At 42.3% G+C, this 22,779-nt stretch overlaps 1 protein-coding gene across 3 annotated transcripts in view; it reads right to left on the bottom strand.

Annotated features, from left to right (window-relative positions):
* Window positions 1–22,779, bottom strand: part of LOC125307550 (carbohydrate sulfotransferase 8-like) — a 51,394-nt gene that overhangs the window by 15,294 nt on the left and 13,321 nt on the right. For 2 of the 3 annotated variants that reach the window (XM_048263583.1, XM_048263584.1), the window contains exon 4: window positions 9,973–10,010. In XM_048263583.1, the coding sequence (XP_048119540.1) occupies window positions 9,973–10,010 (38 nt within the window). Of the gene's footprint in view, window positions 1–6,666; window positions 6,743–9,972; window positions 10,011–22,779 lie in introns of those variants that run through there. The other variant, XM_048263585.1, reaches the window with a different exon arrangement.

Here is a 22,779-nt window from a genome sequence, read left to right as displayed (position 1 = left end):
AATTGACAGCAACATATCCAATCACATTATGAGAGATGCTGAATTTAACATAAACTGCGATGTTTGATTTTAAATGAATGTAAATTAAGCCGGGACTGTAAGCTGGCACACGTGGGTGCTCGATGTTTTCAGTGGGTGCCCGAGAGACGGAGCACCCACGGTATCGGTGCCTATGACAAGCGTATCTCGCGGTTGCATCCATTACAAACAAACATGCAATGTTTGTCAAGCCTTTAAATGAAAAACACTTTTTAATAATCAAACAAATAAACGCTAATGAAGTAAACTTGTGACCATCAAAAATAGTTTATCGCCTGTGATAACTCCGTGATAACAGGACGTAACAGAAAGGCATTTGGCTGAGCAACGGAGGTTAATATGCTCTATATTTTGTTCAAATGATGTCTGTCTATCATCGTTGTACTCGGAGAAAACCAGAATGTTTAATTTGTCCTGCGTTTCTTCTACGGCTGCAAACGGGATTCACTCGCCGTTAACCAAATATTTCTTTATTAAGCAGGGCTCCGAACCGGTTTAAGGAACGAAAACGAAAACCGAAAACGAACGGAATTTTACGAGGAGCAGAAACGGAAACGAAAACAAAATGGTCTTCAACTGTTCCGGAACAGAAACGTTATTCTGAAATCCACAAAACCGGTTAATAACGTTTTTTTTTCGTTCTCTATATATTTTATAAAATTTCACAAAAGCATATCCTATGTCAGGGAGACTATTTCGGTTGTGCTAAAAACAAGCCCCAAGATCTACACTGTTAATGTGAGCTAACAAGCCGCTATGTAGCCAACTAGGCCTACCCAGAGCCATATAAAGGTAGAGTTGCAACAACTCCATTGACGCCAATGTTCCATTTTTTTCCAACAATGGCAGCTAATGGAAGCCTCAAATAGTTCCCGGAAGTTAACAATTAATAATAGCAGCAGTGCAGTTACAGCAGTATAGACTGTTTGTAGCCAACATTTCAGACTCAGATTTACATTCCTTTGCCTCATCCGAATAATAATAATAATAATAACAGTAATAGTAGTAAAGTAATAGTAGGCTATCACAAGAGCCTAATTATAATAATAAACGATGTATCGACTATGACTTTTCTGCTGCTCAGTCATATCAGTTCAACATCAAATAGGCCTAAATTAAAAGAGGCTATAAGCCCAATAAATGTGCCACACGTAATAGCCGAATATAAGATACTTGCCTATCCCATTTCAATTAGGCAGCACACCACCACCGAACAAGCTGTCATTAAGTTTTTTGCGTTTAGTAGGCAACTTGACGTGGACGTTTCTTGGGCATTTAGCTTCACCATCACGTCAAGTTGTAACGCTCATCTAGGCTATGGATTTAAGTGGCTTAAAGGCAGCAAAAGTGGGATAGTGCAACTGCTTCCCAAAACAATTCCTCCATAACTGTGTATTTAATCGCTTGATATGTGGATAACTTTCAGTGGACTAAACAAAAGGTAAAGATTTTGTTATCACAAGGCTAGCTGGTTCAAGTATATGGCGAAGCATATAGCCAACTTTGTTTGCAGCAGTGAAGCTGAGTTTGTTGTTAACATTGTTGGTAACTGTCAGGGAATTTAACCCCAACATACAAGAACCACAACACGTAGTATGGCTTTGCCCACAAACTCTGGTACCAAGAGCCTGCTAATGTAAGGAAGAATTCCTCACACCATCAGTCTCTGACTCTGCAGCCCAAAAGCTGTGTCTTTTATTGTACAGATGCACACAGAAAATAGAAAGCAAGGCATAGCGACTTCATTGTGACATACTCTTACCTCACCCACCCACACACACAGCATACCTGTCAACACTCCCGTTTTTCCCGTGTTTCTCCCGTATTTCAAGGTCATCTCCCAGCACCCTCCCGCTTTGTTATTTCTCCCGAAAACTCCAGTAATTTGCATGGCCATCAAACTTCATTTTAAAATCATTGATGCATTCAGGTTGCCAGATTGTGTATGAAATACACCCTACACATACACGATCACTTAGTTTCAATTTCAACCGTTTTGTCATAGGCTAAAACCTGGCAACCCAAATAAGGAAGTGGGTGCAGCCTGAGTCTCGTCAGAAGGGAAGCGGGCTAGATGAATGGCCTCCAGAACTAGCTGTTGAATTTAATTGATTAACACATCACATAAACTGTTATTGAGTGTTGTTGATACACTGAACTTGTTCCCTCGGAACCAAATCTAACAGCAAGCAGCTTTGGAGTTTTGGAAGTAGGCTGCAGGCAGGCAGCTGGTGGATACATAAGTGGCATGCGTAAGGTAATGGTAAAGTACAAGCAACGACCGAAATTCAGTGTTGAAACACGTGTATGAAACGTATTAAATATGCAAACACAGCTCCGGTATAAACACTGACCCCCCCCAAAAAAAAAAAAATCTCCGCTTTTGGAAAGCCAGACATGAGATGGGTGCAGTTCCTGTCTGTCTGCACACTTAACTTGTACTCTCTGTTCTTAGAACTCAGCACAACAACATTTAACTTGAACTCTCTGTTCTTAGAACTCAGCACAACAATATTTCTGCTTACACAAATGGTTATACAATAATAATAATTTCCTTACAGTAACGTAAACGTTTCTTCAGTTAGCAGCAGTAGGCCTACTTTTTTTTTTTTTGTTGCATTCATTTTCATTGGCAAAAGCTAGCCTAATATGCATGAGAACCTATATAGATTTGAGGGAGCTGCAGCTTAGCATCAGCACAGTCATATTAACACAGCAGGCACTAGCCCAGTGAAGGATTGTACAAGAAATTATTTATAGGCATAGGTTAGGCTTACACTAAGTCTGTAGGCTATGGGATGGATAGCCCATCTGAATGTTTTTGGATGCCGCCTGTGATTTATTATTTTTGGGCATAGCTACGGTATAGGCTAAATCAAGGGGAAATAATGAGTACGTCTATTCTAAGGTAAAGTTCACAAAAATAGACTTGATAGGCCCGCCAAACACTGCCGGAACTTTAAGAACTTAACGATATTTTTGCGTTCTGAACCGTTCAGGACGATATGTTGGTGGCGGAACGCATGCAAGAACGAAAACGTTAAACATAGGCCTACCTGAACCGTTCGGAACGGAACGTTTGAAAAATAATTTCGTTTTCAAGCCCTGACTGAAACTGATTTGGAAATTGTTTGTAGCCTATATGCGTAATAGCCTATTTTGCCTGTCCACGACTTGTCGTTTTAAAGTCGGGATTTGAAATGTTTGCGCAATTATAGCCTATTCTTTGTAGAAGAGTTAAACGGGAAATTTGAGATAGGCCTTGTCAGCAACAGACAGGTTTGTTTATAAACAGGATTGGAATTATAGCGCAAGCCTTTGAAAATCTCCATATGGATAAAACTAGAAATTATTTATAGGCATAGGCAGGCTTGGAATTTCACCATTCTGGGGGCAAGGCCACTTGGCCTTCAGTTGGGCATATTTGGTGGGGGGCACAAAGGCCACATGTCAGGGCACCAAGGCCAAAGTTAACTATAGCATATAAAAATGATCAAAGTTGTATTTAGCCTATTCACTGCAGTAGCCCTGCATCACTGTATGAAACATGACAAAAACATGAAAAATGACATATTACATAGAACTGTAAATCTTCTGATCATCTAATAATTACAGATATCTAGGCTACATATAACAGTCATTTTATATTTGGCCTGCTATGAAATCATGTATTGAACAATTTAAGCACAGCTCAGCTTTAAGAAACTCAAATAGCCTAGATGCATGCTTAGCATTTTGTGATCATTAAGGCTACTTTCACAAACTGTTAGTCAGATGTCCTCTGATTTACCAATATCTAGGCGATATTTGTAACATTTATTTTGTATTTGGCCCATTATGAAATCATGTGGAACAATTTAAACACATTGTAAAACTTAAAGCCCAAATTTGGAGACATCCATGCATGTCGAAATTTACTGCAAATTCGAAACTGGATTACTCTGGAACAGCTAACTGTGCAGGGGACTGTTTTACACCTTTGTGTTCGGTAAGGTCTGCTGTTTATTCTTATATATGGTTTGTCATGTGTTAAAAGAAGGGTTTGTGAAGTATTCCACCGATACGAATGGGTAGGGAGATCATGGACGCAAAACCTTCAGTAGAATGTATGATCAAATTGAATTATATTATTTACTTTTATCGCGAACCGTTCAACACCGCAATTATCGGCTAACATCGTTTAAAAGCTGAGAAAAAGCTCTTTCATGTGATACTTGTGATGTCTGTGTGATGATGAGTAGGCTACTTCGCGAGTAGTTAAACTGAGAAGAATGGGTGAATTTGGACGACTTTCTTTCTTGCACTGTCACTTTCTCCACTGGCGTAAAATACTAAATTAATTTGCTGTGAATGCTAAGATTATTTTGACAGGCCACAGGCTAAATAAAAATCGCTATTAGTAGGACGCAAAGCAGAATATTGAAAGAAGGGGGCACCAAGGCCACCGTGGCCTGTAAACCTCTGATTTTTAAAGGGGCATCACGGCCAACACAAGGGGCTACGACGGCCATGGCCGTCGTGACCGCCGTGAAATTCCTACCCTGGGCATAGGTTAGGCCTACAGTAAGTCTGTAGGCTATGGGATGGATAGCCCATCTGAATGTTTTTGGATGCCGCCAGTGATTTATTATTTTTGGGCATAGCTACGGTATAGGCAAAATCAAGGGGAAATAATGAGTACGTCTATTCTAAGGTAAAGTCCACAAAAATAGACTTGATAGGCCCGCCAAACACTGCCAGAACTTTAAGAACGAACGATATTTTATGTTCGAACCGTTCAGGACCGATATGTTGGTGGCGGAACGCATGCAAGAACGAAAACATTAAACATAGGCCTACCTGAACCGTTCGGAACGGAACGTTTGAAAAATAATTTCGTTTTCAAGCCCTGGTTTCAGTAGCCTACGCTACGAGCTGGCCTAAGATCCGAAGTGGCAGACGGATAGGTTACATTACAACAGCAAGACAAAATATACACATTTGGACCAAAGGTCCATTTATTCCTTTTTTTTTCCAAACTGCAGAAATCAGTACAGTACTACAGTAGTTGGCTACATAGCGGCTTGTTAGCTCACATTAACAGTGTAGATGCGGGCTTGTTTTTCGCACAACCGGAAATAGTCTCCCTGACATAGGATATGCTTTTGTGAAATTTTATAAAATATATAGAGAACTTAAAAAAACGTTATTAACCGGTTTTGTGGATTTCAGAATAACTTTTCTGTTCGAACAGTTGAAGACCATTTTGTTTTCGTTTCGTTTCTGCTCCTCGTAAAATTCCGTAAAATTCCGTTCGTTTTCGGTTTTCGTTTTCGTTCCTTGAACCGGTTCGGAGCCCTGGTTTCCACACAGCGAAACACCTCGCGATTTTCGGCCAGCGATATTTCGCCGGGGCGTGGACAATGAAAACCGCTTAACCTTTTGACTGCAGTGTCTAGCCAGTGGTGACAAGGGAGCTAATCAGCTAATTCAAACATTTAAGTACTTAATGAAGATATCCAGGGGTCTTTAGGCCTCAACTAAGTTGATGTTGCCTACAAACAACAATTCATGTTCATAGAAACAACAAGGTCAATAAGACATAATATATTTCATACCTGTGTTGCAGCATGTAGCCTAGCTGTCTAGCTAGGTTTACAATGCAATCCAATGTCCTAAAATACTAGCATTTAAAAGCCTGTCAGCTAGCTAAAAAGACCGAAAGTGCTTAAACTAACATATATAGTGGTCTATTTAGTGGTGTATGTGCTCTGACTAAGTTTGTGTGGCATATAAACCACAATTCGTGTTGATACAAGTGCCAATGTTCGTGGTAGAAACATTTTAATCACATACAAATTTTCGCGGTTACAGCTCAGGTAGTCTCCGCCATCTTGGTCAGACTTTTTTGTAACTCCCGCCTCCAAACACAAAGACGCGGACCTGATTGGTTCTCGAATGGTCCTCATTTAAATAAAGTTAAACTTTGGCCAACTTTGTTTTAAGCCTGCCCCGGGCGATTCGCTTTCATTTAAGCCCAACCAGGCTTAATTTCGTCTCCATTCAACCTCAATGAGAGCGACGCGAAATTTCAGTGTGTGGAAACACACCGTTATGCTGGTAGCTAGTTTTAGCTGGTATTAGCTGGTCTTTGCTGGTTTTCTTCCAGCTCTTGCTGGTCTTTGCTGGTGTAGCTGGTTGGGCCACCAGCTGGACATGCTGGCGTGACAAACTGAGGAAGCTGGTCATGCTGGTGTGACCAGCCTGTCTTGTGGGATACAGCTGGTGTAAGATGGTCATGCTGGTGACCAGCCTGCCAAGCTTGACATTGTTGGTGTAAGATGGTCATGCTGGTTTGCTAGAATGACTAACATAAGCTGGCAGGGCCAGTTAAACCAGCAACATAGACCACCAACACCAACTAAAATGACCAGCTTGAGGTGGTACGACAACTAAAACCAGTTAAATCACCATTGTAAACTGGGCAAAGCAGCTGAAGGTATGTTTTCGCAAGAGATTTGCTGGTCAAGCTAGTCAACCATCATAGGGTGGTCAAACAAGCTGGTCAACCAGCAAACCACCTTTAGCTGGTCAGGCTGTTTTTTTCAGCAGGGATACTATCATTACTCCGGTACGAACAAGACCCACCCAGGCCATGTTCATGCGTGAGGGTCATGTTTGAACACTGGAGTCCACGTGAGATCCGGGCCTAATACAAATACACATATGTTATCTTGGCAGTTATGTTACAGTAAATAAATGTTTAAAAGTGAATGTTGACTTTAGGCTCCATGGTAGGCTGCCATGAGGAGACCAGCACTATGGCCTACTGAACGAGACCGAATGTAACCATGGCTACCGCTCAAGTCTAATGTAATCAAGCAGTGTCTTGGTTCTCGGCAAGTTTGAGTTATTAACCAAGCCTTGTTTCTAGTGCATCTTAGATGCTTGTGTTCATGGCAATTCACACATTATCAATGGGAAAGTACATCACACACTTATCTTTAGGCTATGTTAAGTTATGTTTAGAAGTGAATTTTGCCTGTAGGCTGATTACGAGGAGACCGGCAATAGGCTTCTGAGTGAGACCATAACCGTGGCTACTGCATGAGTCTAATGTAATCAAACGGGTGTCTAGTTTCTCAGCAAGTTTGAGATATCAACCGATCGCAGAAGCCTTTATTTCTAATGCATCTTACATGATTGTGTACATGGAAATTCATAGGCTACATTACTGGGGAAAGTAGGCTATTATATCACATACAAACAGCCTACACATCATAAATCCCTCCGCGGGCACGCAAACCATGCAGTGACCGAATCTATTAACTCAGTAGGCCAACCAACGACTGTCTGATTGAACCGACTTACGTAAAAGAGGTGGTTGTCTCATCATTATATTGTCTGGATGTCATGTCTGAAAGTGGCTTATTGGCTGTCGATCGGCCACCATGTCCAAGTCCCAAACCAATAGCATGAGGACTTTCCTACAGTATATATAACTGAAACTGGTTGACTGGTCAAAATTAGACATGAGTTCTGCAGGGAGAATTTTTAGCTGCAGAGACAGTTTATGGATTCATGGTACTGTGACCGTATCTAAAAAATATCCGAAAATTTAATTAGAGATTTAGTATTAATGTAAATTTACCGAGATTGCAATAAGTGTCGCTAAATGAATGTAATGTAATAGCCTACATACAGTATTTCGCACTGATCAGCAAAATATCTGTGAGTAACAAAGTTTCCAACCCAGGATTATGTTGCAAAAAATGGTCCAATGCATAAGTATCAATGCAAGCTACGGTACAACTATGATGTACATAATACATACATTACACTGTATTCATACTGTGTATTTTCAACAATTTGTTGAAAATGAAATCTATCTTGTCTTTTGTGGCATATGAATTGGGGTAGCTTATTATTATCAGGAAGAGAAAGCTGTGTGCATAAAAAGAGCACCCATTCATTAGACAGGAAATGTCTGTCCCTGCCTTAATGGCATTAAAGGACTCCAGTCTAAGAACAAACAAGAGTCTTTTTTGGATAATAATGAGAGTAAACTTTCATTAGGGACCAAAACAACATTAATCAATCGTGGTCACAATGGCGGCGAGCGGAGGAAGAATGTAGGCACTGGCCGTCTTTTTATTCGTTTCTTCTGTACACTTACAAAGTTCAAATCCTTCTAGTTGTCTGCAGGGACCCTCCACCGTATCACAAAAGTGTAGTGATATTTTGCATCCTCGTCCACAGCAACATGTGCCACTAAGTGTGCCATAGGATTACGGTATCTCCTTTGCCCTTTACTGTACTATTTGGTAACCATATGCAGGCCTATGTTGTCTCATGTTTATCTGTAATTACTGTGCAGAATGCCTAGGCAACGCAATGAAGGTTTCTTTCACATTGGGCCAGTTTGCCAGTTTGAACAGATCCATGATGCCTGAAGACCTTTAGAACAGCATTTTAAAACAATATTTCTAAAAGCCAGAGACAGAGGGTGGCCTCTCATATCCTTGGTTTAAGGCTCATTTTTTTAGATGAGCAACTTGTAGACATATCAGTTAAGGAACTATGTTTGAAATATTCCTTATTGATTCCACTTAGTTGAAGGATCAATACAATGAAATCAGATACCTGGTCCAGAGCATCAATAATTTTCACAGACCAGAAAAGTTGCTTTCTGGTGTCTCTATGTGTTTACTGACAGTGTTCTTAAACTGGTCACTTGATGGCGCTGTTCTACTAGTCAGTGTACATTAACAGCAACTTCCTTCCTGCTGTATGCTCTCTTACTGTGCAGCGAAACTGCACCGGGCTTCCGATTTAACTGCACTATGATGCATTATACATCTCCCGAAAACATACTACACCATTTCCCAAATCAGACTTCTTAATACGTCCTGATTGTCACAAGAAGTTGCCTAGTGGCAAAGTGTGGGCAACCCTACTCGATGTCATTAGGAATCATCATGGAGTGCTAAAGCCACTGGATTGAATATAATCGTAATTTCACTATTAATAAAATGATTAGGCCTGTTATGGGACAGGGCTCATTTGACTTGTAATTGGACGACGCAGATGTGGAATGTCTCCCAGGCCACGTTGGGAGGAGGCTTCGGTGGAGGCAATGATTCTCTGAACGGCTGCTTCTCTCTTTCTCTCTCTCTCTCTCTCTCTCACACACACACACACACAAATATAGAAACACACACACAAACTCAGATACAGTACATACTAATATTGCCTATGCATGCCCATCTGGACCCACAGTTGCAGGTACAGTGACACACACCCTTACATGCACAATCACACATGCACAGACTTCACAGACTGAGACATATGCATGCGATAAAAAGGCCACACACTCACACATCAACACATCAACAGTCACAGATCTATGCATGCACACACACACACACACACACACTATTGATGATCATAGAAGAGGCAGGAGCACTGTGAGGTCACACCTAAATAAACTAGCCCAGGCATGCAGAACATAACAAGCAGTCTGACTACTATTAATAGTACACACGCACACACACACACACACACACACACACACACACACACACACCTTACCCTCTACGTAAGCATGTACATTCATATTCCCACATGGACACAGTTATAAGAGTGTGTCTGCTTGCATACAGATGACTCCACAAATTTGAGCCTTTTGCCCCAAGTAGTATAAAATAATACTGTATGGTTGAGATATGTGTGAGATAATTGTATGGTACTGTATGTGTGAGATAATGGTGTCATATTGTTTATTAAACTAATGTCACATAAAATACATTTAATGGAATAGTGGTCACTTGATTCTGGATTTTCAACTGTGTTTTTCTCAAAAGTGCATGTGGAGTTTGTCAATCCTCAGATGATACATCAGCCTGTGGTCTCACTAATGGGGAACAGGCTCAGCAGTGTGCAAAGACAACTCACCCCTCTCACCTCCCGCGTGGTGTCACTCAACTTCCCTTCTGGAGAGACAGAAATAGGTGGAGAGGGAGGGATGAAGGGAGGGAGGGAAGGTAAAAAAGAGAAAAAGGAATGTATTACTGATGAGTATAAATTTACAAACAGAGCTACAACATCAACATCTTTGGCAGAGTCAAAGAACATTAAGGAGAAATGGTCTGTTGAAGGACCCTCGCGCCAGGTGTTATTTCATTACGCGGAGGATGAGAATGTCAGACAATGAAGTCACAGCCTGGTAGAGAGTTCTGGGAAATGGAGTCTTAGGCTCAACTGCTGGTTGTGTTTTGGTGATGGGATTGGCCCAGAGAGACAGCAGCATTGAGTTAATGTGCGTGCCCTAAACAGGGTAGGCCAAGGTAGGTCTGCATGTTGTTATGAGTGTGTGTGCGTGTGTTTTATTTATTAATGTACAATTTGTGCATGTACAGTATGTAAGTGGATGGACATGTGAGTGCAAGTCTCTTATGAGTTTGTGTCTGTTATTCTTGTGTGTGTGTGTGTGTGTGCGTGTGGACGAACGGACGTGTCCACCCCCGTGAGACCGGGCCGAGCCATGCCGCCTGGCTGAGGGGTAATCAGGCGGACAGCTCACCCGGCCTCTCCTCTCCTGTGATGGCCACGGCCAGACAACTCCGCCTGAGTGGCCTGTCACTTCCAATCTCAAGCAGGAAGTGATGGGGACCCACTGAGATAAAAGGGAAGAGGAGGGGATTGGGGAGGGGGCGCAGGTGTACCCCCCCCTCTTCCACCCGCACACATCAGTCCTCCCCCTCCCAACACCCCACCTGCCCCCTTCCATCACCACCCCAATTCTATCTTCCATCCTCAGCTCCTTAAACGATGAGATCCGAGGCCCCATCTAATACGGTCGCCATATTGAGTTTGAAGAGGGGCGGACAGCACGGAACGCGGCGTTTGTATTAGTATGCATCTGAGATGACAGCCGGCGCGCACAGACTCTTTGCTTGTGTCTCTGACTGTCTGCATTCTCAAAAACAACAGAGAGAGTGAGAACAGAGGGAAGGAGCGAGAGACAGAGAGAGAGATAAACAGATAAACAGCAAGCAGTGGGAAAATGGCAGAGGTTGAGAGCGACTAAGAAACAATAAGACAGAAAATTTGCTTGATTTACAGAGCCAGAGAGAACAAGCAAGAAATAGCTAATGGGAGTGAGAGCAGCACACACAGACAAAGGAATGAAAGAATGACAAAGAGAGAGAGTAAGACAGAGAGAAAGAGAGAGAGAGTGAGACAGAGAGAAAGAGAGAGAGAGTAAGACAGAGAGAAAGAGAGAGAGAGTAAGACAGAGAGAAAGAGAGAGAGAGTAAGACAGAGAGAAAGAGAGAGCCAGAGGCCTGTGACCCACATTCTGACATGTTGTAATCTTGTCCAGGTGCTTAAGGGCTCATTGATCCCAGCTCCTCTCCGAAGCCGAGCACAGAGTCGGAAACTCCTGGCCTCGTGTGTCGCTTCGCGTTTGGGAAAATGAAGTCTGGGAATATTCAGCTTGACGCAGCGCACCGTACCGCACCGACCGCACCATGCCCGGTGTTCCCACGTAAACTCCTTCACAGCCGCTCAAGCATTAGCCACTGAGGCCTCACAGCTAATGGAGAGTGCCTACGGTGCCTGAGCAAATGCACATTCCAGCCCACAGCACTCCTTTACAGTATACACCAAGAGCCAAGGCTGCCACTGAGTAGAAGCCAGCCTCTAGTGCTGGAGATTGGGGCGTGCATAGCAGTGCAAAGTGCATCTGTGTTACCAGCAGGGCTAAAAGAGAGGCGGTGCATGCATTGATGGACAAAGTTTAATTGGAACATCAAGAGATGTCATTACAGTTCCTCTCATTAAAGCTCTTCTGAGTATCCGTGAAAATAGTGTTAATTTTGTCACCTATTTTTAATTTAGTCCTAGTCTTAGTCTTGTGACGAAATGTCCTTTTTAGTCTTTGTCATATTTAGTTATTCAAATATCATTTTTGTTAGTCAAGTTTTAGTCGACTAAAAGTCTCGTCATTTTAGTCTAGTTTTAGTCAAAAGAAAACTAAAGGTATCTTAGTCTTAGTCAGTTTTAGTCAACACATTTTAGTCTTTTTTTTTATAACAAATTATTTCTGATTACCATTTGAGTCAAATAGTGTTTCACACATCTCAATTTTCCAACAATATTGTGTGTCCACAGGGCTACTCGTCTGTTATAATTACTCATTCTGATTTTTTGTCAGTCAGTATGTTTACATGCACAGGTAAGTCGAGCTACAGTTATAGCTCGGCTGGGATTTGACCATAGACAGTAAAAGATTTGATTGGACCACTGTCATATCGTAGACCAGTGTTTCTCAAAGTGTGGTCCGGGAATCACTGGTGGTCCTAAGCTATCCCAAGTGGTCCTTGAGCAGGCGTGGTAAAATATAATATAGATGAGTTGTTTGCAATATTGAACCAACTTGTATGTAAAAACAGTTCTGCAACACTGTCTATGTAAGATATGCCAGTTTAAATCATACAGTATGAATCCACACAATAAGCAAAGTGCAAAGACAATAAGCAAGGTGGTTCAGTGGTAGGCCTATAGTGTAGACTAATTATAGGCTACTGTTGAAGTAGGTATAATCTTTTTTTTTTTTTTTTTTTTAGCTAGGGTTAGTTAAGTTGTCCTGAAACTGAAAAAAGTTTGAGAAACACTGTCGTAGACCAAAGTATTAATGTTTTACTCTTACAAGCTAGATGGCGATATCGCCAAACACAACACATTCCCCAAACAGACTCTCCATCTTAGCCATAGCTAACTTGCTAGCGAACTTTCCATATTAGCTTACTTGCTAGCAAACTTTGCATCATCAGTCTAACTAGTTAAATAGTTGACATTACATGATGAACATTTTCGTATGGACATTCTGGGGATGTTAATTTGTATGAGAGAAGCTTCAACTTCTGGGTATGTAGCATTGTGGCATAAACCTTAGGTAGTTAGCTTGCTAACTCTGGCAGAAATCTCCAGTGTTATTATTCCATGTAGTTCGATGTTGCAGCCACAGGGTTGCAGCAACATGCGATAGACTAGCCTACAGGAAAGCTGTTGCATTATGAACTCATTCGAGGAATATTTTGAAAAGCGTTAACAGCTAGATATTCTGTCTTCTCATTTTGTAGACCGAAAATGAAGAGATTTTATCCTAGTTTTTTATTTCATGCAAAACATTTTAGTCTCGTCTTTTTTAGGTCAACAATAATGCATCTTAAGATAGTCTTAGTCAGTGTTTCAGGACATTACTGCCGCCTCGTCATCGCCTCGTCTTAGTCATAAAATAAAAGGTTGTTGACTAACATATTTTTCCTCGTCTCGTTTGACAAAATTAACACTCACATTGAAAAAGGTGGAGGTTGGATGTTTTTCTGAAGTTTTTGACAGCACAATGCTGTAATAATGTGTTTCATTTGGATCAAGATTATGGCGACCTCTCTTTGTCCGGTGTTTTGTTACGTTTAAAAAGTTTTGTCCGAAAGTTTTCGCGAATTCGTCTCGTCTTACTACGCCGTGCTACAAGTACAGCAGGCAGTTTTAATTGACATCTGCAAAAGCAAGTTTTGCAGCGTTCTGGACTTTGCAACAGAGGCGCTAAAGGAACTCGAACTACTCCGGCCTGCAACAACACGGGTTCGCCTGCTACTCCACCCCGAAAGAAAGTGTCGGGCGGTGTGCGAGGAAGCAGAAGAGGGGCAAGCTGGCTGAGGCGTCTGGGCCAGGCTAGCGGCCAGCCCTTCGCCCAGCCATACCATCCATTCTCCTGGCAAATGTATGATCACTGGACAACAAAATGGATCACATCACGACTGCTGAGATCAACGAACCGGACAGTAAGTAACTGCTGTGTGCTCGTCTTCACTGAGACTTGGTTAAATGACAACATTCGGACTCTGCTGTACAACTGGAGCAGCTAGCATGCTATCGAGCAGACAGGGCCATTGTAAAGGGAGGTAAATCACGAGGAGGAGGAATCTGTGTTTACATCCGTGGACGAATGGTGCGGGACACTGTAGTAGTATGCAAACACTGCTCACCACTGGCAGAGTTTATGATCATAAAGTGCCGTCCTTTTTTACCTGCCAAGGGAAATTACTGCGATTCTGCTAGTCGCAGTATACATCCCGCCTACCAACAACAACAGCGATAAGAACGCGGCTCTTAGTGAACTGTACCAGGCTGTCAGTGAACAACAGGCGGCACACCCAGACGGTTTCACCATCTTCACTGGAGATTTTAACCATGCCGATCTCAAAACTGTACTTCCAAAGCTACACCAGCATGTTGATTTTCCAACAAGAGGAGATAACATCCTGGACCTGGTCTACACTACACACAAAGGAGCATACAAAGCCACCCCCTCCCCCCACATTGGACTTTCAGACCATATCACTGTTATGCTAATGCCCGCATACAGACAAAGGGTAAAAGCGAACAAACCGGTTTCGTAAGCAGGCAAAAGTGTGGCCTGAGGTAGCCTCCGATGCTCTTCAAGACTGCTTTGACACAACAGACTGGGGGGAAATGTTTAAGCAGGCAGCCACTTACAACAACCGGACAGACATAGAGGAGTATACAGACACTGTAACCTCTTACATCACCAAGTGCATCGATGATGTGACCCACACAAAAGACATCATCACTCCGGGCTAACTGGAAGCCATGGCTGACGGGGGATGTCCTCAGGCTGCTGAGGGCCAGAGACAAAGCCTACAGAGCTGGGGATGAAGCTGGCATGAAAACAGCGAGAGCCAACCTGTCCCGATGGCATCAAGGAAGCAAAAAAAGGAATACACTCACAAGATAACCACCCACTTCAAAGACAGCAGGAACGCACAAAGCCTATGGCAGGGCATTCAGGCCCTCACGGACTACAAGCCCAGCCACAGAGCTGTGAGAGCAACATCCCTCTGCTCAACAACCTGAACCGCTTCTTTGCTCGCTTTGAAGCACAAAACAGCACCTGCCCACAGAAGACCCATCCCCTCTACATGAGCAGCCCCTGTGCCCTCTCTGCCGACAGCGTGAAGAGGACACTTGCTGCTATCAACACCGTAAGGCAACAGGTCCAGACAACATCCCAGGTCGATTCGGGCTGAAGGACTGCGCCAGGGGAGCTTAAGGATGTCTTCACAGACATCTGTAACACTTCCCTGAAGCAAGCCATCGTCCCATCATGTTTCAAAGCTGCCACCATCATACCTGTGCCAAGAAAACTGCTCCATCCTGCTTCAATGACTACCGCCCTGTGGCACTGACACCCATCATCGTGAAGTGCTTTGAGCGGCTTGTCATGTCACATATCAAAGCCATTCTCCCCCACCCTGGACCCCTTCCAGTTTGCATACCGAGCCAAGCGGTCTACAGAGGATGCAATCTGCTCTGCCCTCCACCCAGCCCTCACCCACCTGGAAAAAAAGAGACTCATATGTGAGATTGCTGTTTATAGACTTCAGTTCTGCATTCAACACCATAATACCACAACAACTCATCTGCAAACTTGACAAACTGGGACTCAGTACCTACCTCTGCAACTGGCTACTGGACTTCCTCTGTCAGAGGCCCCAAGTAGTGCGTGTTGGCAACAATACCTCAAGCAGCATCACACTGAGCACAGGGGCCCCCCAAGGCTGGCGTGCTCAGTCCGCTGCTCTTCACCCTGCTGACGATGACTGCACTGCAACCTACAGCAACAATCACATAGTGAAATTTGCTGGCGACACAACTCTGGTGGGTCTCATCACCAAGAACAACGAGACTCAATACAGGTTGGAGGTCGACCATCTGACCACGTGGTGCAGGGACAACAACCTCCTGCTGAACGTCAGCAAGACCAAAGAGATTGTTGTTGACTTCGGAGAGGTCACACCCAACACCTGCCACTGACCATCGACGGTGCTGTGGTTGAGAGAGCGAGCAGCACCAAATTCCTGGGGGTGCACATCAGTGAAGACCTCTCCTGGACCACCAACACTGCATCACTGGCGAAGAGAGCTCAGCGCCGCCTGTACTTCCCTGCGGAAACTCAGGCGAGCAAGTGCTCCACCAGCCATCATGACCACATTCTACCGAGGCACCATTGAGAGCATCCTCTCCAGCTGTATCGCTGTGTGGGTGGAAGCTGCACTGAATACAACAGGAAAGCCCTGCAGCGCATAGTGAACACAGCTGGAAGGATCATTGGTGCTTCTCCCCCTCCCTGAAGGACATTTACACCACCCACCTCACCCACAAGGCTGACCAAAATTGTGAGTGATGCAAGTCACCCGCTCACAATCTGTTTGATCTACTGCCCTCTGGGAAGAGGTACAGAAGCCTGCGCTCCGCGCACTACCAGACTCACCAACAGCTTCATACACCAAGCTGTAAGGATGCTGAACTCTCTCCCCTCCTCTCCCCCCTCCACCCTCAGCTACATAACATCCTGGACATTGGACCCACAATGGCCGCCTGCAATCTCCACTTGCCCACTTGCACACTTTACAACTTGGTGTTGTTGTCCTGAAAACACAACACTTCTGCTGCTCTTACATAACTTGCACCACTATGCCACTTTCTTTATTACTTAGGTCAAACAGAACTACCCAAGCCTTTTATTGGCCTGACTTTGCACTAGTATTTTATTGACTGTCTATGCACAATTTCAACCAAATTTTGCTGCTCTTATTTTTTCATTATTATATGTGCCCTCTTATTTACTTACTTTTTTGTTTACTTGAATGTTATGTTTGTCTGTGGACTTAAATTGGTAAAATATGTCTTGTCTTCACCGTGGGATAGTGAGAAACGTAATTTAGATCTCTTTGTATGTCTGGAACATGTGAAGAAATTGACAATAAAGCTGACTTTGACTTTGAAGAACATGTCTCTCATCTGCAGAATGGAATTGGGTCACATCCAAGGAAAGGTACCTCTTCACAAACACACACACATACATACACATGCACACACACACACACATATGCACACACACATACACGCACGCACACACGCACGCACGCACACACAAGTCGCACTGGACTATAAGTCGCATTTATTTAGAAATGTATTTCACAAAATCCAAAACCAAAAACAGAGACTATGTAACTGGACTATTGAGGCCAAAAAGATTAATGTTAATGAAGACGAAGGAGTGAAGGCAGCCAAGAGGAGGGCCGGACGGTCTAATTGTAAAAAATGTCTGAAAGAAAATGCCTTGTGGTACACCAAAATTTAGCTAAAAATGTGGAGAATGCAATGCAATCAAGCATTTTGGGCAATGTCATTAGGCAACGCCGGTCATTATGGGGAAAATAAGTCCGACAGGGCGAACCGGACTTGTCTTGTTTCGCCCTGAAGGGACTTATTTTCCCATGATGACCGGGCGTTCTATACATTATCCCGCTTATTATCTGGCTACTTGCCAAAACGAAAAAATAAACTCCATGATATGTCTCTTTACACTTATTTGTTACCGTTTTCGTCTTGGCTTTTTTGCTGAGAAACAAATAGTTTAAACACACGCTGAACTTGAATCAAACATTCTTTAGAACACAGCTGATCAACCGTCTGCTTTCACTTTTGAATGAAGTTTCAAGCACAAACTCCGTTGCCATTGACAGCGGTCATTCTTGTTTTCAGAGGTCCTTTCCCAAGAAATAATGACTGCTAGAACTTTCGGAAATCCCATTCAAGTCAATGGAGCATTCTACTTGCATTGTGAAGAGCCGTATAATAATGTTTGATATTGCTAAATATTGGGACTGATGACCACTGAAATCTGTGGGGTATTTGATGGTTCATGTATGAAGTGTCGGGATTTCCATCCGCTTATTGCGAGATAAGGCATCAGCTTTCATTTATTCATGGGACATGTGTTGTGTTGAAATGGAAACCTTATTCCGTATAGCCAAAGAGGTTTACGGTAGCCTAAATTTAGTTATTTTTTTAATTCTGCATGATTTACTTTTTTATAAAATTCGTAGGCTGATGCCTGGCAGCAACAATTGTGTTTAAATGTAGGTTATTGCTTCAGCCTCTGGCAAGCTCAGAAGGGGGCGGCATGCAACTGGTAGCTTGAGAGCAACGTGTTGGAGACTCGTGGTGTAAGACAATGACTTTTCATTGGCAACAATATTAAACCAACCAACAATCTAAAATATTAAGAAGAGCTCTTTTATGAGTTAAATTGAAACAAAATTATTACTGGCCTTTATTTGTCCGAATCTGAGGCCTGGCTATAAATAGAATCCCGGCCATAATTTGATGGTTTAGGTATGCACTGTGCCAGGGGTGGAGCCAGAGGGGTGGCTCCGGGTGGCACAGGCCACCCTTAAGATTCGATTGGCCACCCCAGGTGCCACCCCAAATCCTATGGACTGGCTTTCTCGACCAGTTTTCTGAACTTATGTCGCTCATCATCACTAGCTATGATCGGATAATTGTAAATGGCGACTTCAATATTCATGTCAATAAGACAACTGATGCTAAAGCCAGTAAGTTCCTTAATGTGTTGGACAGTTTAGAGCTAAAGCAGCATGTTACAGGACCCACCCACAACCTTGGCAACACCCTCGATCTAGTCATTTCTAGAGGGATAGAAGTCACAGACTTATTAGTAAATGATAAAAATATGTGATCATCATTGTGTATCTTTTAATATAGTACTACATACTCCAAAAATTCATCCCGAAATTGCAATCAAATCGCGACTCTTGGACATTAGAGCAGAACAGCAGTTCATAGCTCTTATAGACTCCATAAATTTAGATATTTTACATCATCCCATTGATCAAATGGTAGAGGCTCTCAATCGTGAGTTAGGCACTCTGCTTGACAGAGTGGCACCCTTAAAGACTAAAAAAAGTGACACCTTGGATGAACGAAAATATCCATGATCTAAAAAGATCATGTAGAAAAGCTGAGAGAACATGGAGAAAAACTAAGTTACAGGTTCACCGTGCCATTCTAAAAGAAAAAATAGCAAATTATAATAGAGCTATTCGGAATGAGAGGAGGAACCACTTCTCTAAGGTAATTGCTGAAAACTTCTTCAAAAACAAAGTCATTTCTATAAGGGAGGCTATTGGTAACACAAGTAATATGTTTGATAGTACACCCAAAAACAGCCCCCCAAAATTAAGGTCCTTTAGCACTATTACTCAATCTGAGCTTGGTATAATTATAACTCAAACCGGCTCCTCAACATGTGTTTTAGATCCAATCCCTACTAGATTCCTCAAAAAAAGCATATGATAGCTTAGCTCCTTTATTCTCAAGGCAATAAATACCTCATTAGAAACAGGTATATTTCCAACTGCTTTTAAAACCGCTGTTGTGAAACCTTTACTTAAAAAAGTAAAAATCTTGACCATACCAATCTGAGCAACTACAGGCCTATATCAAATCTACCTTTTTGAGCAAAGTACTTGAAAAAGTTGTTTGTAATCAGTTAAATACCTTCCTCAACGAAAACAGTATCCTTGAAAAAATTCCAATCAGGTTTTAAATCAAATCACAGCACAGAAATGGCTCTAGTAAAAATAGTCAATGATCTCAGACTGGCTACTGACTCAAACAAAGTATCAATCCTTATTCTTCTGGATTTGAGTGCGGCATTTGACACCACTGATCATAGCATCCTACTTGACTTGCCTTTTGGTGTGGCCCAGGGGAGCTGCCTTGGTCCCCTGCTATTTTCTCTATATATGCTTCCATTGGGAAACGTCATAAGTCAGCATAATGTAAACTTCCACAGCTACGCAGATGATACCCAATTGTATATTTCTGTGGAGCCAACTAACCCAGATGGCCTTTGCTCCCTCACTGCATGCCTAATCTCCATAAATCAGTGGATGAGCAAAACATTTTTGAAACTAAATGATGACAAAACAGAGGTACTTCTGGTTGGACCAAAACTGAAGCGAGATATTATTCTTAGTAATCTAGGGAACTTGGCGCACCAGGTCAAACCAAAAGTAACAAGCCTTGGTGTCATCTTAGATGCAGAGTTAAGTTTTAAGCCCCATATCAGTAAAGTTACTCAGACAGCCTATTTCCACTTGAGAAACATTGCCAAAGTGCGGCCCTTTTTAACTCAACAAGATGCAGAAAAACTCATTCACGCCTTTATCACTAGCAGGTTAGACTACTGCAATGCACTTTTCACTGGTCTTCCCAAAAAACATCTAAAGAAATTGGCACTCATACAGAACTCTGCGGCTAGACTTTTAACTAAGACTAAGAAGAAAGAACACATCACCCCTGTGTTGGCTGAACTGCACTAGCTCCCTATTTCCTATAGAATTGATTTTAAGGTTATGGTAAATACTTACAAAGCTCTGAATGGCATAGCACCTTCATATATCTCTGAGCTTTTAATATCTTATCAACCACAAAGGAAACTTAGATCATCCAATTCTAATCTTTTAATCGTACCCAAAGTGCTCCACAAACAAAGTGGAGAAGCTGCTTTTATCCATTATGCCCCCATGGAACACCCTGCCTCTGTACATCAAGCAGGCGAGTTCAGTAAATATTTTTAAAAAAGATCTGAAAACATACCTGTACAGGAAAGCTTTTAGTTAACTCATCTTATCCTGTAGACTACTTTTTCAGATTATTCTACATCTGCTACTATTGGAGGGCGCAGCCAGCCAGAAGCAGATGGGCTCCCCTATTAAGTCAGGTTCTGCTCAAGGTTTCTTCCTGGAATATGGGAGTTTTTCCTTGCCACAGTTGCCATATGGGCGTGCTTGTGGGGGTAAGAGGGTTAAGGCTGCCAGTCTTATGGCGTCATTTTCTATATTTTGATATGTTGCTGAGTGGATCATAAACAGCCCCAGCAATGAAGAAAAGTGATTGATAATGACTGACTGACTATTATTGTGTTACATGCTTCAAATGTAAAGCACTTTGAGCTGCATTCTGTGTATGAAAGGTGCTATACAAATAAAGCTTATTATTATTATTATTATTATTATTATTATAGTCTACGATTGACCATTAACATGGTGTAAGGCGGGATCTTTCTTGATGCACTTGCAGCAGTGTGAAGTGTCAGACGTCAGAAATGTAAGTGGCAAAACACGCTTGCCTTTTTTTGGCCTGCGGCACAATTGAACTCGAACGACAGGTTTCCCGATCAGGAAATACTCCTTGTCACGCTAACTTTGTGTAGGCTTAACAGAGGTAGCCTAAATATCGTGCCTATGACGATGACAGCTTTAAAAAAACAACATTTATTTGACTTGTCTCGCTGGATTGAAGGCAGAATGTGGGCTGTTGCGCAAATAGATGAATGATAGGAGATTCTGTTAACAAAAACCTAACATTATTATCGTAAAATATGTCTCCATGCAGGGCAGGGCTGGTTCTAACCTAGGCTAGGCTACTATATTTGGGTGGGCTGGTAGAAATTTTGGGTGGGCAACATAGCAAAGCTGTCAAATTGGATCAAAACTAACATAAACACAAAACAATCAGTACTACCAAAGTCCTTTTAGGCAAGTCCCTCCATTCGGCGGCCATATTGCAACGCTTTTTGGGCACTCATCCGGCATCCTATTCGGCACAAATGCGCGTGCGCAAGGCTTCACGACACCAATCTTGCTCCAGCGGCGAGTTCACAACACATGATTGGCACGATGTCTTCACAACACACCATATCATTGGCTCAATGTATTCACATCACACCACATGATTGGCTCAATGTATTCACATGTCGACGTTTTGCAGAGGAAGGGGTGTGATATGTGTAGACAACGGCTAACCCCATGAATTTCTATGGAGGATTTTTTGAGTGCTGTGTCTCCTCATTAGAAAGTCTCTGGTACTACCTAGCTTGAGTTGCTGCAGCCAACAGCCAGGGATAGGCAGTATGTCTGATACATGTATGTAAAATACAAAATAGTATGTTGTCATTTTTATTTTATTTAGTTGGAAAAAAATGGCATCATATTTTGTATCAAAATACTTTATAGGTTTGTAGTTTAAAAATACTGCCAAATTCTTTTGGTAAAACCAATAACCTACTTTTGGTGATGTGATTATAAAAGTGCAAAACAATGAATGCAGCACTGGTGCTGACTTGTAATACACGAGTTTCCCGTTTACCAACAAAACTAGATGCGCGCACAGCCGTGAGGCAGAAGACGCTTGGTGGCCGTCCACAACGTTATAAACGTAACCTAAATAGTCGGCTGCTGTAAGCTACAATCGGATTTTTTTGTATACCCCTGTTGTCTCAATGATAATAACATCTCATTTCAGACTATATTTCAAAGTTTGACGTTCATTTGGATTATTAATATAACATCGTATTTTGTCATTTTTGGCAAAGACATGCATTCCGTTAGGGATATTGAACATGTTTAACATTCTCTAACCATCGTGATTTCGAATTAGTGCAGTTTTCAGCACAAAAACTCATTTTATTCTTTTGCTCTTTTGCATTGCTCAATGCTGTTCTATGGTGCTTTCTGCCTCTTGGTTGCGCACGCATGTTTTCGTGACGTTCCATAGAAATCCATGTATTTGTCCAGAGTTGTTGTGATCAGAATATTGAGATTCAGGGAGTTAAGTTTCTTGAGAACTTTAGTCATCCAATTCAAACACATGGAAGTCATCCAATTCAAACACATGGAAGTCATCCAATTCAAACACATGGAACCGGTTATGTGGTTGCCCTGCAATAAGTTGCACCATGTGAACAATTAATTAATAATTTGACCAGACTTGTTGTGATCATAATATTGAGATTCAGGA

The sequence above is a fragment of the Alosa alosa genome, chromosome 14 (genome assembly GCF_017589495.1).
Source record: "Alosa alosa isolate M-15738 ecotype Scorff River chromosome 14, AALO_Geno_1.1, whole genome shotgun sequence".
NCBI lineage: Eukaryota > Metazoa > Chordata > Actinopteri > Clupeiformes > Clupeidae > Alosa > Alosa alosa.
Note: the sequence above shows the minus strand (reverse complement) of the source record. Positions and strands in the feature narration are given on the sequence as shown.